We start from the raw sequence: 19,719 nt of genomic DNA on the forward strand, positions 1-19,719 counted from the left end.
TAAAAACTCAAGTCAATTATTTCAGGCCTTTTACTCAATTATACTACATTGAACACATATAGACGAAAATGGATATGCAAACGATTGTTAAACATCATTTATAGAAACAGCCTCTTAAAAATGTTAGAAACATTTATTTATATATTTAAAAATATGTTATTTGCAACATTATTTAACTGTCTTTTTTTTTTTTTTTTAAGTATAAAATTTACTGCCTGAATATTATAGTGGGGACAGTGAGTTAACAGCTAACATCAAAAATATATATTAATCCATAGAAAGAGAGTCGTAAATATATTTTTAGAAGTATTTATAAATTTAAAAAAATTCAATTAAATGACTTAAGTTAATATTTGTGTGTGTGTGTGTGTGTGTGTGTGTAAATGTCAAGACAGTCACAGGTACCCTACTTTTTTTTTTACTGCCACCTCTGGCCCAAAGCGTAACTGCAACATCTGTGTCAGGCTCGTTCACGGTGCACATGCGAGTACATTACGATCTTAAAGCGACAGCCACAGTTGACAAAGGAAAACATGGCTTCAAATGAGGCTTTGCAAATCCTTTTCAACCTACATTTCCACATTGTGTCAGTCTATCTCAGATGACTTGGTGGGCGTTGATATATGGCTTTCACTTTGCATGGTAGAGTTTTAACTTGCATTTGTAGCTGTAGTGACGGAGCTGTGTTAAGTGACAAAAGATTTCATGAGATCATGCTCCCAAGTCCTAAGTGTACAATTTTTAATGACATTATTCAGCAGATGTTTGTGAACATCAACAGAATTGTAAATTAAAATTAATATAACTTTTTTTTTTTTTTTTTAATAGGAATATGAAACTAGTTTGTAAATTGACTTTTGTGGAAAGCTGCCAGCAGAAAGAAGTCATGACCAACAACAACATAAAAACACCACACAACATACAGTATGTAGTGTAAATGCAAGTTTTTTTATTAGGGATGATGCTCCATGATAAATAAAAGCGGAAAAGAACATTCACAGTACATTTCCCTATCATGGTGCATTCAAACATCACTAGCTGTCCTTCACAAATGTCACATTACAAAAATATTTTCCGGGGGGGGGAATTTACATTGCAAACTGACTTGGTAAAATGAACTGTTTCTTAATTTTGGGCAACAACCTCCAAATATTGAGTTGATCGAATTGTTCCGCCGACACATTAGCTCCATTAAGTTTTCGTGAAATCTCAGGTAAGTATTAGCAACGACTCGAACTAGACTGCAGCAAACTGAGGTCAGATGGTTCAACAATGCACAAAAGACGACGGGTTACAAAAAAAAAAAAAAAAAGTATGGAAATGATGTGTGATTGGTCAGAAGGAAAAAGCTATAGGTCACGTGTGTGTGTGAAGAGGTAGAGAGAAACGGTGGTCAAGGGTCCCAGGGGTTAGTACACATCAGCAGGTCTTCTTACAGAACATTTACTAAAGACTTGAAATGGACCCCTCTTATTGTTCCTCAAACCAGGAAAAATAACGTCAAGTGCTATAAACTATACAACATTTCTACTCGGGTGTGATTGTGACGGCAGTAATTAGAATAAGGCTGGATTTACACCGCATGCTTCAAATTTAGCACAATTGGGATAAAAAAAATGCACCGAATCATATGTTATGTATTGCGCAGACCAGTGATGATCAAAGTGTAGCACTCCCTCTAGTGGTATGTGAAAGAATCACTGTCTAAGTACAGTTAATCATTTGTAACATTTATGTACAAAACATTCAAATTGAATCATCCTTTCAACACATGACAATTGAGCGCTTGGACATGCAGTATAAATCCAGCCTGAAGGGGTAAAAGTAGGGCTTCGACGTGAGAGGGCAACATCATGAATGCTAACCGAATGGGGCCTGTTTAACAAATCTCGCTGTAAAACTTCCTTAAGAGGCAAAAACTAACGGCAGATTACACATTTGTCCAAAACAGATACATCATATCCACACGTGTGCGCTGAAAATATCTGCACCTAAGATCTCATCGCTGTCCATTTTTCATGTTTATCTGAGGCATAAATATAACTGTTGTTGTTTTTCCAGATGAATGAAATGAATACACACTGTAGATACATCTTTTTGCCAGATAGTGAAGATGAGAGCAAAATCATAATTCAAGAAGCAACTGACTTCTAAAAAGTTTCTCAATACAGTATAAAACTGTTAAAGAAAGGACTTTACAAAACCATTTTGATCATATTGCTTGTGTTTTTCACGCTAGTAATGAGAATGACAATTTTAACAATTGAATGTGGCGAAAAAACTTAACTGTGCCGGGTCCTCTGAAATGTCTTTCGCTTGGTTATTAATAAAGAAAGAAAAAACACTAGTATTTAGGTATCTATTTACTAAAAGTATAATTTCAAACATCTAACATGTAATTCACTCTTGTACATCAACATGGATCTGCACAATGTCAATGAAAGAGCCTTCCTTCAACTAAACTATAAAAACAAAACTTTTATGTAACTTCACAAATATGTGTACGATAACCGCTGCTGTAAAATGTTGACGCCATGCGGCTGGACCTCGGGGTCTTTCCCTTATTGTGCGAGTGGGCTTTGGGGGGGGGGGGGTTTCTAAGGGGGATGGCGGAGCGCGCCTCACTGGGCCTCGCGGACCTTGGCTTGCAGGGCGTCGCACGTCTTCTTGGCGTCGCCCAGCAACATGGCCGTGTTGGGCTTGTAGAAAATGGGGTTGTCCACGGCGGCGTATCCCACGCCCAGCGAGCGTTTCATCACCACCACCTACGGCAAATGGGAGAGGACGCCGTCAAGATGGAGAGGTCCTGCTTTTCGCAGCCACTGATGGTGCATGGCAAAAGTAGCCAAGTGCCCCAACTGATGAGTTTGTCGCATTACCATCGATTTTTTGGCCAGCAAGTGAAAATCTGACCTATGAGTGAGCTTGGGATGGCGACACAAAATGTCACGACATCTGGCCACCTTCAGTTCACATGGTTACATCATAATTAAAGTACACTTGTCTTTTATTTAAAATTTTTGGGGTGTAATTGTGAATGGTGACAATGGCACCTATCTACCTATCAATCAATCAATATCTATCTATCAATATCTATATATCCATCTAACAAAATCTATCCATTCATCAATCCAACAAAATTCATCCATCCAACAAAATCTATCCATCCATCCATCCAGTTATCCATCCAACAAATCCATCCATCCATCCAACAAAATCTATCCATCCATGTATGCATCCATCCAACAAAATCCATCCATCCAACAAAATCTATCCATCCATCCAGTTATCCATCCAACAAAATCCATCCATCCATCTATCCATCCAACAAAATCTATCCATCCATCCAGCTATCCATCCAACAAAATCCATCCATCCATATATGCATCCATCCAACAAAATCCATTCATCCATCTATCCACCCATCCAACAAAATCTATCCATCCATCCAATAAAATCCATCCATCCATGTATCCATCCATCCAACAAAATCTATCCATCCATCCAATAAAATCCATCCATCCATGTATCCATCCATCCAACAAAATCTATCCAGCCATCCAATAAAATCCATCCATCCATCCATCCATCCATCCATCCAACAAAATCTATCCATCCATCCATCCAGTTATCCATCCAACAAAATCCATCCATCCAACAAAATCTATTCATCCATCCATCCATCCAGCTATCTATCCAACAAAATCCATCCATCAAAATCCATCCATCCAACAAAATCCATCCATCCATATATGCATCCATCCAACAAAATCTATCCATTCATCCAACAAAATCTATACATCCATCCAATAAAATCCATCCATCCATGTATCCATCTATCCAACAAAATCTATCCATCCATCCATCCAGCTATCCATCCAACAAAATCCATCCATCTATCCAACAAAATCCATCCATCCATCCAACAAAAAACATCTATCCAACAAAATCCACCCATCTATCCATCCAACAAAATCTATCTATCCATCTCACATAATGGATTAAAATAAAAATGAAAATAATTTGAAACCAGCTGAAACTACAGTTATGTAAAAAAACTAAAAAAACGTTGTTTTTGTCTTTGTCAATATCATACAAGAGCTTTTGGGGTTCATTTGAAACGTTTTTGTTTTGATATTGCAGTATGTTTATAGCTTACAGAAATAAGGCAAACCGTTTACTTGTCACACAACAGATTCAAATTCATTGTATGCTGATTTTGAGGCCCTTGCAGCTCAAGGACTCGTTAACATCTGATGCAATAATTCCCATTCCTCTGTTTCATTTGAGGTGATAATTTAATCCCATCTGTGCCAAAAACATGCTTTGTTGCTGTTTTGAGCGGAAAACTTCAGGAAGTTTATTCTCCGACAAGGCTTATTCAAGCTTCACTTTGCAGACTGTTTAAACGCATTTCCCCAAACAGTGCATGCTCGTGTTGGTCCATCTGTTTACGTGTATGTGTGTGTATGAGTGGTTAACCTCTTTTTATTTCTCTGCGGAGGAGGAGGTCCTCGGTTTACAACAGAATTCTGTTCTTGCAGTGGCGACAGAACTCAACATTTGTGCATACTGTGGTACCTCGACTCACAAGTGCCCCAATTATGAGTTTCAATTACGAGTCATTGCTTGCATTGTGGGCAAAGAGTATCAATCCCAGATCTCGGAGCGGGTGCCATTCCACAGGGACAAAGTCACTCCTAATAGGATCAGGATGGCACTGCACCTGGAGCTGTAATCATTTCTCGCTATGCGTACGAGTTTTTTGTCTGGCCTGTTTGCTCTTTTATCTATTTTGGGCCCGGGGGCCGTGAATGTTACGATGGAGCGGGCGTGTGCCAGATGTGTCTCACCTGCTTGGCCTTCCAGACCTCCAGCACGGGCATGCCGGCGATGATGGAGTTGGGGTCTTCCTGGGCGGCCGAATTCACTGTGTCGTTGGCGCCGATTACCAGGACCAGGTCAGTCTCTGATTGGATACACAAGATTGTTGAATTAAATATTATGAAGTCAATGCGATAATGCTCAAATGGGGATATGATTCGCACTTTCATACTTGTTTTAATAGTCCGCTTTCCTTGTGGAGGTAACTGTGTTCTTTAAAGGGGAAGTCAACCATAAACATTTCTTGACAATAATGTGTTACATGTGACCTTAAGTTCAAACATGACATTTTTTTATTATTATTACGTTTGTGGAATATGAGTTATGATGCAAAATCCAGCCATTTTTATCCATCTCATGGGGCGGCCATTTTGCCACTTGCTGTCGACTGAAGTTGACATCACAGTTGCTCAGGGCTCAGGCAACGACCAATCACAGCTCACCTGTTTTCTGAAGCTGAGCTGTGATTGGTTGTTACTTTGTGGTCATTTTCACTCATCAGAATGTAGCAAAATGGCCGCCTTCTGATACTGATTAAAAACAGCTAGATTTTGCTGCTTAACTCATATTCCACTAATGCAATATTAACCAAAATACTATATTTAGACTAGTTAGGGCTGCATAGAACATGCTATTGTCAAGAAAGTATTTTGGGGTTGACTTCCATTTTAAGCTATCCCAACTGTGACATCACAGTTAACAAAATTTACTTGGTTGTTTAATTTCCCAGAGACCCAACTACAGTATTTGTATACAAACCATTCAAAAGTCAATTTTGCAAAAGTCAGTGTGATGGATACAGCCTATAGAGATGAACGAGACTGTCTCCATGGCAACAAGACGATATGCCCGGTGCATCCGCAGGGGACACAGACAAGCATACATAGCTCTTGTTTGTCTTACCAGGGAAGTCTTCATTGATTTCCTCCATCTCCAGGACAATGTCGTAAGGGACGCCGGCTTCGGCCAACAGCACGTTGAGCTGACCGGGCATACGGCCGGCGACAGGGTGGATGCCGAACCTGCAGCAAAATAATGCAATTACTGTTTTTGATCACCATGAACATCCATCCATTATGGAATCCAGTGGATTTGATTCCCTGTTGAATTTGTATATTTGGCTAGTCAAAAATGTATCAAAACAAATTTCAATATTAAAGTTCTAAAATGTGAATTGTGTGTTTGATCCCCTACAACTCAAGACAGAATTCTGGCTCTCACAGATTGGCTGTTGCCCATGTGGCTCACAGTTTTGGAAATTCTCTTAATCTCTTGAATAAATTTCAATCTGACAATCACCGTGGGCAATGCTAAAGGGCTGTCAGAAAAATGTGAGGAAGAAGATTGCAGACCAGCCCAAGACTGGAATGGGTTACAAATCCACCAGCAAAAGCCTTGGTGAGAAAATAAAAACTATTCAGAGAGAAAGCAAAAGGAAGCATCCCAAATTCCTAATTTACAAATCCAGCAGGGGATCAAATAATTATATTTCGACTGTGCACGTGTTAGTTTGGGGAAACGAGAATAAAGTGACCATGTGGTGTAATGGCAGCCGCCGTTTGTATTGGGATTAACTCATATTAGTTTGGTGATTTTAGGCAGGAGTGCAGCATCTGGGACATGTTAGCGGCGGCGGCTGGGGATTGAAAAAGACACTTTGGACACAAGGGAAGCGAGCATGAACTTCCTCTTGGACACCAGAAATACAAGATTAAAAGGGATTATAGTCATTAAGAAATAGAATTGTGAGCACAGTAAAGAGAAGGGAAAACGCTCTTTCGTTCCTTCTCTTGAACTCTGACCACCCGCTTTCCTTCTAATCAAGTACAAATGCTCCAAAGCAGCTTGCAAGCAGCAGCTGCCACCGCCGCCATCAAACAAGGGAGGCGGAACAATTACGCGGGCTTCCGCTCGGCCTTTCCGCATCCATCCTTCTTGCGTTTGTCCTTTATTGTTGTCCTGACATTTGGTCAACTACATCCATCGGCACAAGTCATAATCTTGCTTTTTTTTCTACTTCTTTTGCCTTGATGCAATTTTCAGTAATTGACATCATTTGCAACAAATGAACACGACGGTTTTACTGGAATTCGTTCAAAAGTATTGAGTGCCCTCGGGTTCCATTATCCCCTTTAGCACACAATTACTACAAACATTAGCTTGTTTGTTCAACGTTTTATCCTAATAGAGTTTATATTGCTGATCGCAACAGGGGTGGTGCATGTGAGGAGCCAGTAAGTCCAGCAGAGCCGTTACAAGAGAAGAATGTCAACTTGGAAAAGAACAGCCAGCCAGGGTGGGGTTCGAGATGTGGAACTTACCGCACGTCCTTGCCAGCAGCTGCGAGATTCTTCACCAGCTCGGCAATGGGGTACTGTGCCTTTGCAGCACAAAGACCGTAACCTGCGAGAAAAAGGGAAATGTTCAAAAACTATGCTCATTTTGTGAACGACATGAAGACCACACATCACTGGTAATAAATATGAAATAGAAACAATAACATTGCTGTAGTAAAAGAGTGCAATGATGACTTTTTATCTGGCAAACAAACTGTTGCCACAGTACCTTGAAAAAGTAACTTTACTAGTTATTTGCTTTAAAAAGTAACTAGATTACAGGTAACTTTAATAGTTACATTTAGCAGATACTAACCACTTTTCTTAACATAAAAATTAGGCACTAAATTGGAAGTGAAATTTGTCTGAACTAAAGACAGCGACATTTTGAACTAACATATATATATATATATATATATATATATATATTTTTTTTTTTTTAATTGTCTTTTCAGGATTCCACTTATCATAAATTTGCTGCTTGTTTTTATTTTATTTTCTCTCTCTCTAGACTCCACTTAACTCATTTGCTCCCAAAAACATATAAATACGTTCTATTTTAAATATTACCATGCTCCCAAAGACGTATTTATACATTTTTTGAATGTTTTTTTTTAATTATTATTTTATGCTAGAGCAGAAGGCTTTGATGCAGTCTGAACTGAAGAGAATGCTTGAAGCAATGGTAGTATTATACAGAAAACGGCCATTAGGTGGCAGCAGAATATAAGACATCAACCAGGGCCATATTGCAAAAAATATCTTTCCCCCAAAGTTTTAAACAGATTTGTGAATAATGGGGAAACTTAGCTGTATTCTAATGCTAATTGCTGGCAAAATGAAAACAGATAGAAATATACTTTTGGTAGGTTCCATGTTTTTATAGCAATAGAACACAATATTCTGTGGGCCTTGCAAAATCAGTCAAAATCCAGTAAAACACTTGGGAGCGAAGGTGGTTGCTTCAGTGAAAATGGCTGGGAGTGGATCAGTTAACAAAAATTTATTTTTGAAGTCAACATTAATAAAGTACATTACTTATAATATACTGTAACTGAATGCATACTGCCCTACAATCTGCTTAGTTTATTTGCTTTTTTGCTATTGTGTTATTGAAGCTATAACATTGTCGACTGAACAGAGTGTGCAACAAACCTTAGTATTTTTGTTTTGAGCCGACTCAAAAACTCCAACTAGTGACGGTACTTGAGGCTGTCACTTCCACAGATGTGAATATTCAATTGAATGCTCCCAACAATGCATGCTCAATGTGAGAGTTTTCCCTTTCTTACGTGTTCTATAATGCTATTTGTTTTGTGGCTTTAGCAAGTACTATAGTGTTAGGAATCAGGCGTCCTCCTGTATTTTATTATTCATTAACAACGAGTTATCAATAAAATACGTGCAGTGTGTGCTTTTTTTTTTTTTTTTTTCAACCCTTGTCAATTCTTGCTCGCGAACCGTTTTGAAGTGCAGTCCTGCAGCTGACCCTCCTCGCCCCTCAATCGCTCACCGACTACCTGCTGTGGCTGTTTTACGATCCCACAGAATGCGCTAATGCGGTTGTGAGAGCAAAGTGTGCTGCGAGTTAGCGAGGAGGTACACTTGAAAAGAAGAAGAAAAAAGTAACCAGTAACCTTGCCAGCTTCAAAAGAGCTCCACTGCCAGTCGCATGCTGCCAAATCACCAATAAACCGTTGACCTGTACTCTTCTGGATGTGGTAAAAAGTGGTGTCATTAAGGAGGAATGAAACGAGAGTATAATGTCGGTAAGATAAGGTTATAATATTACTAATTACAATTACTATATGAATAGTTCACTGTTATGGGAAAATAAGGGTTTAAGGTGTATTCGTTAGGAAAATGTTTTGTTGATACATCAGTGATACATTGAAAAGTAATAAAATAATGAATAGCCACATATTAAACATCATGGTATGTTAAAAGGAACCATTGTTATTTACGTTGCAAATCATTCAGTGCGTCGTGACGTAGAATGGCGGCAGCAATTTGAAATGCATATAAAGTAAGCAGGGTAAGCCTCCGTTACGTTCCTAAAGGGCCGATCAAAACTCTTGTGAATGACAAGAGCACGGCGTGGGGGAGGGTGACTCTCCCGATCGCAGATTGTTTCTTTAGGAACGCTACGGAGGCTTACCTTGCTTTCGTTATAGACGTTTCACATTGCTCGGCAGAGAGCGAGCTGCCATTCTACGTCACTACACACTGAATGCGTTGTGCTGTAAATAACAATGGCGGCGTACGTCCAAATAAAGTTTCTATAAAATGTATTAAACTGGAAATGATTTTTGAAAAATGAATCTAATAGTTATGTTACCAGCAACCAAATAAATAATATAGAGCAAAGTTGACATGATAGTCGAGGTTCCTTTTAACACAATGTGTATATTGTATATAGTATTATATTTTATTTTATGATTAGATTCCTAAATAATGTTCATACTGTATACTAATTATGAAATGAATCAAGTATATGGGGCTAAGAATAAATATAATTATTACCAACGTTGTATTAATTAATTCCGATTTGTTTGTTTTTTCTTCTCTTTTTGTTTTTTTCCCCACAAGTTACTGCATTACACTGTACTCTTATTATTATGCGTGTTTGAATTAGTTAAAAATAAACAAAAATGAATATGAGCGTAGAGTTGTCTGTTGTTAGCGTAGTTTAGCGACTGGTTGTTAACTAGCTCGCGGTTAGCCAGTTGTGCTTGAAATGTCGGGCGTCAGTTGAGGCCGTATTCTTTTGAAAAGGCTTTTACAGTGCTTACTTGATTTTTTTTATACAGTTTAGTTATATGATATTTTTGTGTTCATCGTTGTTCTTGCACTCTTCCAATATATTACATGTGTTTGAATGTATTTGTATTGTTTGATAAGTGCGTTTGAAGACAAAAAAGTGATTCAAACCCAGAACCTCAGAACTGTGATGACATGCTAACGACTACCTCAACATGCTGCTGTCCAATATGTCATGCATAAAATAATAGTGCAGATTTGTGGTTCCTGATCTTACAAACAAACGCCAAAAGCTCCAGTGGCATTTACAAACCTTCTCACAACAACCAATCAGAAACCACCAAGAGTTTTCAACACCAAGAACAAAACAAAAAAAAAAACGACAAAAGAAACCAGTAAATTATTCTGTGCAGTTGTTCTCTGTCTGCTCCAAACATTCCACATTTTGGAGATAAATAAACCTGAGGGGAGATGGGCCAGACAAAGCATGCAAATCACGTTTATTGCGCAAATTTGAAATGTTTTTCCCAGATGTCAATCAGGTGAGATGACAGATGGATGCATTTGGTCTCAAATGGGCAAAGTGGAAACACGAGCACAGACTAAAAAAAGGCAGCACTCTGCAGTCTAGTGCTGATTACTGCAGAAGAGAAAATAATAAGCCATTTGATTAATGGGTGTTCCGGCAATTAAGCTTAACACGGGATACTTTGCATTGCCACTGAGTAAAGGTCAACTTATGAAAGTTGCATGCACAAAACTGTAAATAAAACATTTGATCGTGTAATAGCCTCACTGACCTCTAAGCAATTGTAACAGTCCAAGTATCGTTGACAGGCTTTGTTATGATTATTCTAAATGCTCATATTTTAACTAATGTTGACTTTTACAAATATTTCTGGAATTCTTTCTTTATTTGAGGAAAAGATGAAGAAAAACAAATCGAAAACATTTTTTTCCGCCACTCCGTCCAAGTCAGACTTTATTTTGGCCTCTTTTTGGGTTAGGCTGTCTGATATGATCACTGTTGTCATCCATTAGTTACAGAAAAGTCAACTTTTGTATCACAAATATTACGTGCCTGTAAAGTTGAGCACAAAATCAAGCACAACTTGTAGAAGTGAATTTAAATGTGCTAAATTTGTCTTTTGCAGCTCAAAATTATAAGCGAGTAGCAAAACTGTTGTAATAGATTTTTTTAAAAAGCTATTTTTATTTAGCTTTTTCCAAATCGGGTAAAGTGGTGCCTTGACTTACAAATGTAATTCATTCCGTTACCATGCTTGTAAGCTGAATTGAAATGAATGAAAATGTTGTTCTTGCTGTACAGCCCAACAACAAAATGGTAGGTGGGTGGTTTTTTTTTAAGCAATTTGTGCATCATGCTTCAGTGTCCACTGACATTGTGACATTCTTGTGTGCACACCTAAGCCACCAGGGTGCAGTATAACAAAAGTATACATAATACACAAAGAAGACTTTCACACCAAAAGGGATACTTGATTCATCGAACCATTTTCAGCAGTAAAAAGTTAACTTCATTATTTTTCATGTACAAGTAATACCTTTAAAAACTAAACTAACCAATCATGGCTCACCTGTTTTCTGGGTTTGGTCAGCAAACTGAGCCACGATTGGTTGTTACCTAGTTCCTCAGCATGGGTGATGTCATCTCCAGTTGAAAGCAAGTGGAAAAATTTAAGTTATCAAATTTATTCTGGATAAAATATGAACTTTTTACTGCTGAAAATGGCTCAATGAGTCAAGAATCCCTCGAAGTGACTCAGTAAGATGCCGTAATAGTCGTTTATAAGAATATACTAAATGCCAGTGAGTATTTTTATATTGTCTGTCTGCATATCGACGGTGCTCTGTGGAAAAACACTTGTGTCCATTTTTGTCTCTTTTTTATTTTATTTTTTACATTTTTGGGATGTCTGCATTCAGTTTCATTCCAAAAACATAAAAAATGACAAAAATGGACATAAGTGTTTTACACATAGCAGTGACAGCATGCTGTCCTTGCACCATTTCTGTTCTTTTTTTTTTCTTCCTGGAAATGTTTTTTTTTCTCCAGGAAAAAAAAACATTTCTGTTCTAATATTCGTTGTTTTAAGTGTTGTAACTATCACAACATTGATGCTATCCCGTCTATGGCGTTTTGCATTGTGTTAGCATTATGCTAGCAGATTTTTGTAAATTGTGTGGTTTGGTTAAATACACAAGAGGTAATTGTCTTTGTTTAATGTTTAACATTCAACTGGGAATTTCAATCCAATCCAAAAGATTACCCTGAATGAAAATAATTTGCCAAATTAGGAAGCGACCTGAAGCTTGTGCTGTTAGCGCACACAAATAGCGGAGCAGTTGCCTTCTAAAGGTCTATTTGGTTACCATTAATAATACCTGTCCTACAGACTCAATTCTGTTTTGGTAAATAGAATAATTTTTTCACATTTTTTTGCATTACACCTAATTTTTAGGCCAGTTTCAATTAACATGAGAGCCCGCAGTGCGCTGTAGAATGTCTATTTACCAGACAGGGCCACACAAGGGCCCAAGAATGTGTGTTCCTGTCAGTGTAAGTCTGCATGGAGGGGGGCGCCCCAACCTTGTCAATTAGCCTAGCAAAACGGTGATGTAACACGGGTCACGAAAGGGTTAAATAAACAGAACACACACACTTTGCAAAAGCCTGAAGACGGGGGTGGCGGGGAGTTACCGGCAAAGTCAAAGTGCCATGTTTTTCTACTTGCTTACAAGTCCTGTGGTGTGTGCGTGTTACCTGGAGTGATGATAATGCTCTGGGAGTCTTTAATCATGTCCACAGTCTGATCCACATTGACCTCAGTGTGCGTCCCTGTGATCTCCATGGGCTTCCCAGTACCGGTGGAAGACGTGCCGTAGCCTCCAAGGATCACGTTCGCCAGCGAGCGGTTCATGGCCTGATGGGAAGAGTTGCTTTCATTATTATTATCATCTCATTCTTAGTCAACTTTATTTATAGTCAGGACGGGGAAGGGGGTGGGGGGTAGTGTGTGTGTTTGGGGGGGGTAAATTGTCTTGAAAAGCATACGTGTGAGGCCTGAGGTTTAGCTCCTCAGCAACCTAGCCACTGTGGTAACATTAGAGTCCTCCTGGTGGACGTGAGAGGAACAACAATACTACGCTATGTTCTTTCAATAAGTAGCATTTTTCCTTGCACACAGCCTGCAAAATTGCCGCATTGAAGCCATGAAAATAAGATTAAACTCAGCAGGAACACTCACGTGTGCAAAGCATCTGCTAGCATGTCAAAGTCAAAAGGAAAGCAGAGGTGCATTTTGTTTGTTGACTGCGCAGATTAGGATTCGTTTCTGATAAGCGTCAAATACTGTACCGGTTCTGGATTAGTTGCCGCGGTTTATAACACAGGGGGAGTCTGTGATATTTATTTGCTGTCAAATGACCAAAAATCTGTCTGGAGCCGAACATTGTGATGAAGGAAAAGGTGTGTTAGTGCTAGTCTAATGTACTGAATTGCCCAAGAGCTACTTAGAGCTAAACCTCAAAGGAAAATATGCAGCATTTAATACGTAGAGATTCATTTTCTTCTACCTTTCGTCTTCCGTTATTTATATTAATGTATACATAAATGTTTTTAGTTTGTTATGCTTTGTTTTTTAGACATTATTAGATTTTCTGCCTTTCTGTAAAATTTCTGACATTTTTGGCAATTTTATTGACACATTGTGGTCAAAATTCTGCCTTCTTCCTTTTTTGGACATGTTATGGCTATTTTTGTGACATTTTTTTCTGCCTTTTTGTGACATTTTTACCAATTTTTGGGACATTTTATGGTAATTTTCGGGATTCCTTTTTTTGTTTTTGAACATTTTATGATTACTTTTTGTACATTTCCTTACCTGCCTTTTCTTAACTCAATTTTCAGACTATTTTGTCAATTTTGTGGACATTTTATGGTCATTTTCAGAATTCTTCTTTTATTTTTGGAAGTCATTAAGTTACTCTACGTTTTCTGCCTTTTTTCTTTAATTTTATTTAATCCTGTGACCCTTTTGGGGAGTTCGTGGACATTTTTAATGTTCTGCTTTTCCTCTTCTTTTTTGGTCATTTTAAGGTCATTTGTAAAACTTTTTCCTCTCTCTTTTCTCAAAACTTAAAAATTTGGACTGTGACATTAAATTTTTTCAAATTGAAATCATAAATTCATTTAAATAACATTTTATCTAATATATATATTAATATATATATATATATATATATATATAAATATATATATATATTAATATATATATATTAATATATATATATATTAATATATATATATTAATATATATATATATATATATATATATATATATATATATATATATATATATATATATATATTAATATATATTAATAGTAATATATATATATATATATATATATATATATATATATATATATATTAATATATATTAATAGTAATATATATATATATATATATATATATATATATATATATATATAATACTAATCATCATTTCTACTATTTATTTTATTTTTTTAGAGGGACAAAAGAGCCACATATGGCTCCCGCATGGTAACAAAATCAGCACATGCCATTGGTCCAGCATTGGCTGGGTGTCCTCTCAAATGGGCTCAATTCAGCAAGACAAAAAAAGAGCATGCGTCAAGTGTACTTTTGCCCTCACATTTGAGGATAAAGTCGTGAGGTCGTCAATTTTGCAGCCAGTTTGAAAGTGGCCACTGCAGTAGCTGTCTTATAACAATCGTAAATGACAAAATGTCATCTATCCCAACTTACCACGCACATGATGTACGACAGAATGGCACCGGATGATCCGATGAGGGCCCCGACGATGGTCAGGAGATTGTTGTTGAGCAGGAAGCCCTCGGCGCACAAGGCCCATCCCGAGTAGCTGTTCAGCACGGTGATCACCACCGGCATGTCAGCACCCCCGATGGCTGCCGTTAAGGTTACTCCCTGGAGGAAAACAGAAAAGTATATTAGGGCCAAGAAGACAAAAAAAAAAAAGATCATGAAGCAAAAGAGTGCTATGCTTGGATCCCCCTTAAAAGAAAATGCAAATAAGCAGTGCTAAGAAAGGCAACAGCTGTCTCATCATCATCATCATCATCCATTATCCGTGGTCTTCCTGTACCGAAGATACATAGACGATAAGAGCCTGATTGGAGATACGACATTTAGGATCCAATTACATCCAACTGATATGATATCCAGCCAAGTCATCCATTGGGACTAAGTGCAGATGTGTGGATTGGCTAAGAGCTGATTTGGAACATCGCAATGACTAAAATGAGTTTCGCCTTGTTGGCCTTCTCTGCTAATTATGATTGATCTTAAGGTAGCAGGTAGGGTGGGGGTTGGGGGGGGGCTGAAATGCTTTCAAATCATACATATTTGAAAGCCTCCCAAAAGTTGCTGTTGCTTATTATTGATAGCTCAATGTGTCATCATTAATTTAGCTCGCTAGAAATGTTAACGAGTTATGTGATGACGGGGGGGAAAAAAAGGGGGGTCAAAAAAGTGTTCAAGCTGAACATTTTCAAAAGGTTAAGTGTGACTTTTGCAGTGGTGAAGCCCAATATAATTACAGTCAAGTGCAAGCAGGAAGTTGGCAGTTGCACAAAGTCGAGTCTTTTTTTTTTTTTTTTTTTGCCACGATGGTTGCCAGACTATTAACAGATTTCTGGGCAGCTACCGATGCCAGCGCAACAGGCTGCTTATTGACTTCGCTTCCCCTCCGGCCCGCCTTCGCCCCCTTCCTGACGAAAACACGAAATCAACATTCTAACACACGCCGTCCGTCAGCATCAACAGATTCCGATCTGCGCGTGATGAAACGCCGCCGTAAAAATGAATGCGTGGTTGTGCGCGCGTGGCCGCGCTCCAGAAACGTACCATGATGGCAGACAGCGCGGAGACGGAGCCCAGGCAGGTGATGCCGGTGGTGTAGCTGGGGTCCAGCATGTAGGGGATCATCCCGCCGACGCTGCCGGCCATCAGAGAGGCGTTGAGGGCGTGGCGGGCGGGGAGCATCAGAGGGGCGCTGCTCAGCATACCTGTGTGATGGAGAGAAGAGGATGAGGAAATGTCATCACTTAGGCTGAATCCAATCAAATACAGCATTTTTTTTTTGGGTGGGCCCCCTACTGATAATTAAGTGGTATCAATGAGTCATGAACATTAATTTAGCCTGAGTAGCGAAAAGTCACCTATCGCGTGTGCCAACCTGTGACTGAAAATTAGCCATTAATATTTCATCCAGGGATGGCAATAATTAATCATTTTAATTCTCCTTTTTTTTTTCTTTGAAATCAAGTATTTTGCCAATCGTGTGGTATTTGCTCAGGCTACCATCCAATTTAAAGAGGCAACGTGTTGACCGTGTTTTTATCTAAAAAAAAAAATTTTTATTTCTACAAAAAAAAAATTGGGAGATCCACAGGAGCCACAGAAGAGGGACTGATTTAGTAATAACTGAAATCACGATTAGGATTATCATTTGTTTTTTGGTACAAAACAAGAAAATGTTTAAATATGTTAAAAATATGTACACAAATCCATTTCTTTGAAACACTATAATTATGCAAGTTCCTTTTGGAACAAACAAGATTTGTTAAATTAGTCATTTAAAAATAAAAAAGGTGGAAATATATAAATTTAACTCATTCACTGCCATTGACTGCTATAGACGTCAAAAATTCATTTGAATTATTAGTTTCAAATTTGTTTCCACTTTTGTTAACAAGAGTATGAAAACCTAGAAAAAAATGTATTGTACATTTAGAACAGATGTAAAATTTGTGATTAATCTTGAGTTAACTAGTGAAGTCATGTGATTAATTACAATTAAAAATTGTAATCGTCTAATGGCCCTAATTAAAAAAAAATGTAATGAATTGATTAAACACAAATTTTCTATCTGTTATAAATGCACAATAAAAACTTGTTAACAGAAGTGGAAAAAATGTGAAACTAATATAGTTCAAATTATTTTTTGACGTCTCTAGCCGTCAACGGCAGTGAATGAGTTAAATGATTCAAAATTTGTACATTTTATTTTTGTTTACGATTATGTCGATTTTGTAATTGTGGAGTGTAATAACTGAAATTCTAATTTAATTTTGATTAATTGCACAGCCCTGTATACAGCTACAACACAGACTGACTAGACGCAGTGGTGGTCAAACTCGGTCCTCGAGGGCCGGAGTCCGGCAGGTTTTGGATGTTTCCCTTCAACACAGCTAGTATATAATCAGCTCATCAGCAAGCTCTGCATAACCATGAGAACGATCCTGTTGATTGGAATCAGTTTGTTGGAAGAGGAAAACCTGACGGACTCCGGCCCTCGAGGACCGAGTTTGCTCACCCCTGGACGAGAGTGAGGTTCCTTTGGTTGCCAAAGTATCAATATCTTTACAATAGAATAGTTGCACAAGTTCAAGTTCAGAGATGGTCAAATCGAGTTCACCAGTAAAGATGATTGAGTATTTTAGGTTCCTCCTGAAATTTCACCTGAAAGCACAATATTTCCCTTTTTGTGAGTAGCGAGATATATTTATTATGAATGGTCGAGTACTGATACCATATCGGGCCGATACCTGGCCTTATTTCCCGGCCTCTTGTGGCTGTTCACTATCAGGAACTACAAAATGGAAGACTGGAATGGAATGGAAAATTGCCATGATTCTGATATATAGATTTTTCTTCAAGATTATCTGTCATTTTTTTATGTATATCGGTCAGTTTAAAAAATATTTGCATCCAACGTCCCTAATATTCAGTGAAATGCCCATATCTGAGTATGAACTTTTTAAACCTTGCAGTTTGCCGTAAGCCACCAAAGAGCCGCTGAAAGTGACCCCTCCGATGAAGGTGCCCAGGTAGGCCACAATCTTAGTGAGATTGGCCGCCGGGTCGGTGGCGAAGTGAGGGTACTCCACCATGTACTCGGCCACGCAGGTCAGCACGGCCGCCAAACCCACTAGGCTGTGGAAGGCAGCCACCAGCTGGGGCAGATCGGTGATCTGGATTCTCTTAGCAATGGTCAGACCTGCAGAGGAGAAGAAAAAAAAAAAGAGCTTCTTGGAAACGGGCTGATTTGAAGAACTGCGTGCTGCTGATGGCCTGCTTGGCGACTTCCTATGTTTATGTATGTTGGTGATGTGGACTGTTTAGTCTGGACCTCGGCTTTGTTACTGGAACAATTAGCATTTAAATGAAATGATCAAACTCTTCAACCTGAGTGCGAGATAGTGACTAATGCCCATTCTGACAAGCCCCCCCCCCAAGTCTGGCAACAAATAAAGCACGTTCTGTTTGATGCGCACATCACAAAGCTCATCCGCACGCCACACACCTGGCTTCTTAATCTATCCAAGCCGACAACAAAAACACATACCGCGCATCCAAACAAGACAAGTTCAGACTCACCGGCGGTGCCGCCGATGGCCATTGCGGCGCTCATCTGCGCCAGGAGCTCGGGATTTGGCTTGAGTGCGCCCAGAGTGGCGGCGATGCCCCCGGCGACTCCCATCATACCCAAGACGTTACCCAGGCGGGCTGTGGACTGGTTGGAGAGGCCAGCCAGGGCGCCGACGCAGCACATTCCGGAACCCAAGTACATCATCTGGTGAGAGGAGGGAATACATAATGCTTAAAAAAAAAAAGGACTGTTTTACATGGATGGTTCTGTTCAATATCTGGACAAAGACTACATAAAAAGGATGATTACGCAACTTTTACATGCCAGTGCACTACTTTGATGGACTCTTAAATATTATGCATATTATGCAGACACATTTCACAGATGAAAATGACCCACCTGCTCAATGTTGTACCCCGCCTGCAGCGCTGCGGCGTATCCGCCCACAAACACACCAGCCGGAAGCAGATAGAGGTAGTTATGCTCCGGGGGATCGGTGGGACGCTTGAACATGTCCAACATCTTCTGAGTCACCAGGAAACCACCTTAGCCAGACAAAATAGAAGCTTAAGCGGGGTAACACGCATAAAGATAATCGGACATAATTTGTGCAATTTTCATGTTACCATCAAAGCGAGCGAGGCCAGATTATCAGATGGGTCCAGCAATCATAAATGTTTATATTTAGTAGGGGTGTGAATTGCCTAGTACCTGGCGATTCGATTCGTATCGCGTTCATAGGTCACAATTCGATACTGATTAATCCCGATACAAATCTATAAATTGATTATTGCTATTTTTTTTTAACTCAAATTTAGAAAATACTAATTAGTAAACTTGTACACTGTAAGATTTGTATGAAAATTTATTGATTTAGCTGAAAATTCAGGCTTATAACTGAGCCACTGCATTTAACAAACAGGTTGCAGTCTGTTTCCTGTTTGAACAGCACTGAAATAAAATATTAAGGCTTAATGTTCCATTAATATAACATTCTTCCATGCTTAATATGTGAATCCTAACCCTAAGTAAGACGTTTTGTTGAATATTCCCTTTTTTTTTTTATATGTTTAAAAATCGATTCGACCGCATATCGAATCGATTCGAGAATTGCGCGCTGTAATATTGCGATATATTGCCGAATAGATTTTTTCTAACACCCCTAATATTTAGGATTCCCATCCCTTATGAGAGTTCAGCCAAGCAATATACTCAGGGAGGATTTGTTAAATTGAATGATAGCCAATTGTACATGAAAAGGAGCGACTGGTGTGATGAAG

At 38.7% G+C, this 19,719-nt stretch overlaps 1 protein-coding gene across 3 annotated transcripts in view; it reads right to left on the reverse strand.

Annotated features, from left to right (window-relative positions):
- Nucleotides 1–929: 929 nt before the first annotated feature.
- The window catches only part of nnt (nicotinamide nucleotide transhydrogenase), a 40,213-nt gene continuing 21,423 nt past the window's right edge, over nucleotides 930–19,719 (reverse strand). For all 3 annotated transcript variants that reach the window (XM_077542405.1, XM_077542407.1, XM_077542406.1), the window contains 10 exons: nucleotides 18,839–18,984; nucleotides 18,448–18,643; nucleotides 17,834–18,067; nucleotides 15,913–16,073; nucleotides 14,794–14,973; nucleotides 12,766–12,925; nucleotides 7,206–7,287; nucleotides 5,788–5,906; nucleotides 4,854–4,969; nucleotides 930–2,765 (listed from right to left, as the gene is read on the reverse strand). In XM_077542405.1, the coding sequence (XP_077398531.1) occupies nucleotides 2,622–2,765; nucleotides 4,854–4,969; nucleotides 5,788–5,906; nucleotides 7,206–7,287; nucleotides 12,766–12,925; nucleotides 14,794–14,973; nucleotides 15,913–16,073; nucleotides 17,834–18,067; nucleotides 18,448–18,643; nucleotides 18,839–18,984 (1,538 nt within the window). In that variant the 3' untranslated portion in view covers nucleotides 930–2,621. The remainder of the gene's footprint in view (nucleotides 2,766–4,853; nucleotides 4,970–5,787; nucleotides 5,907–7,205; nucleotides 7,288–12,765; nucleotides 12,926–14,793; nucleotides 14,974–15,912; nucleotides 16,074–17,833; nucleotides 18,068–18,447; nucleotides 18,644–18,838; nucleotides 18,985–19,719) is intronic.

Source organism: Vanacampus margaritifer, chromosome 14 (assembly GCF_051991255.1).
Source record: "Vanacampus margaritifer isolate UIUO_Vmar chromosome 14, RoL_Vmar_1.0, whole genome shotgun sequence".
In the NCBI taxonomy this organism is placed as follows: Eukaryota; Metazoa; Chordata; class Actinopteri; order Syngnathiformes; family Syngnathidae; genus Vanacampus; species Vanacampus margaritifer.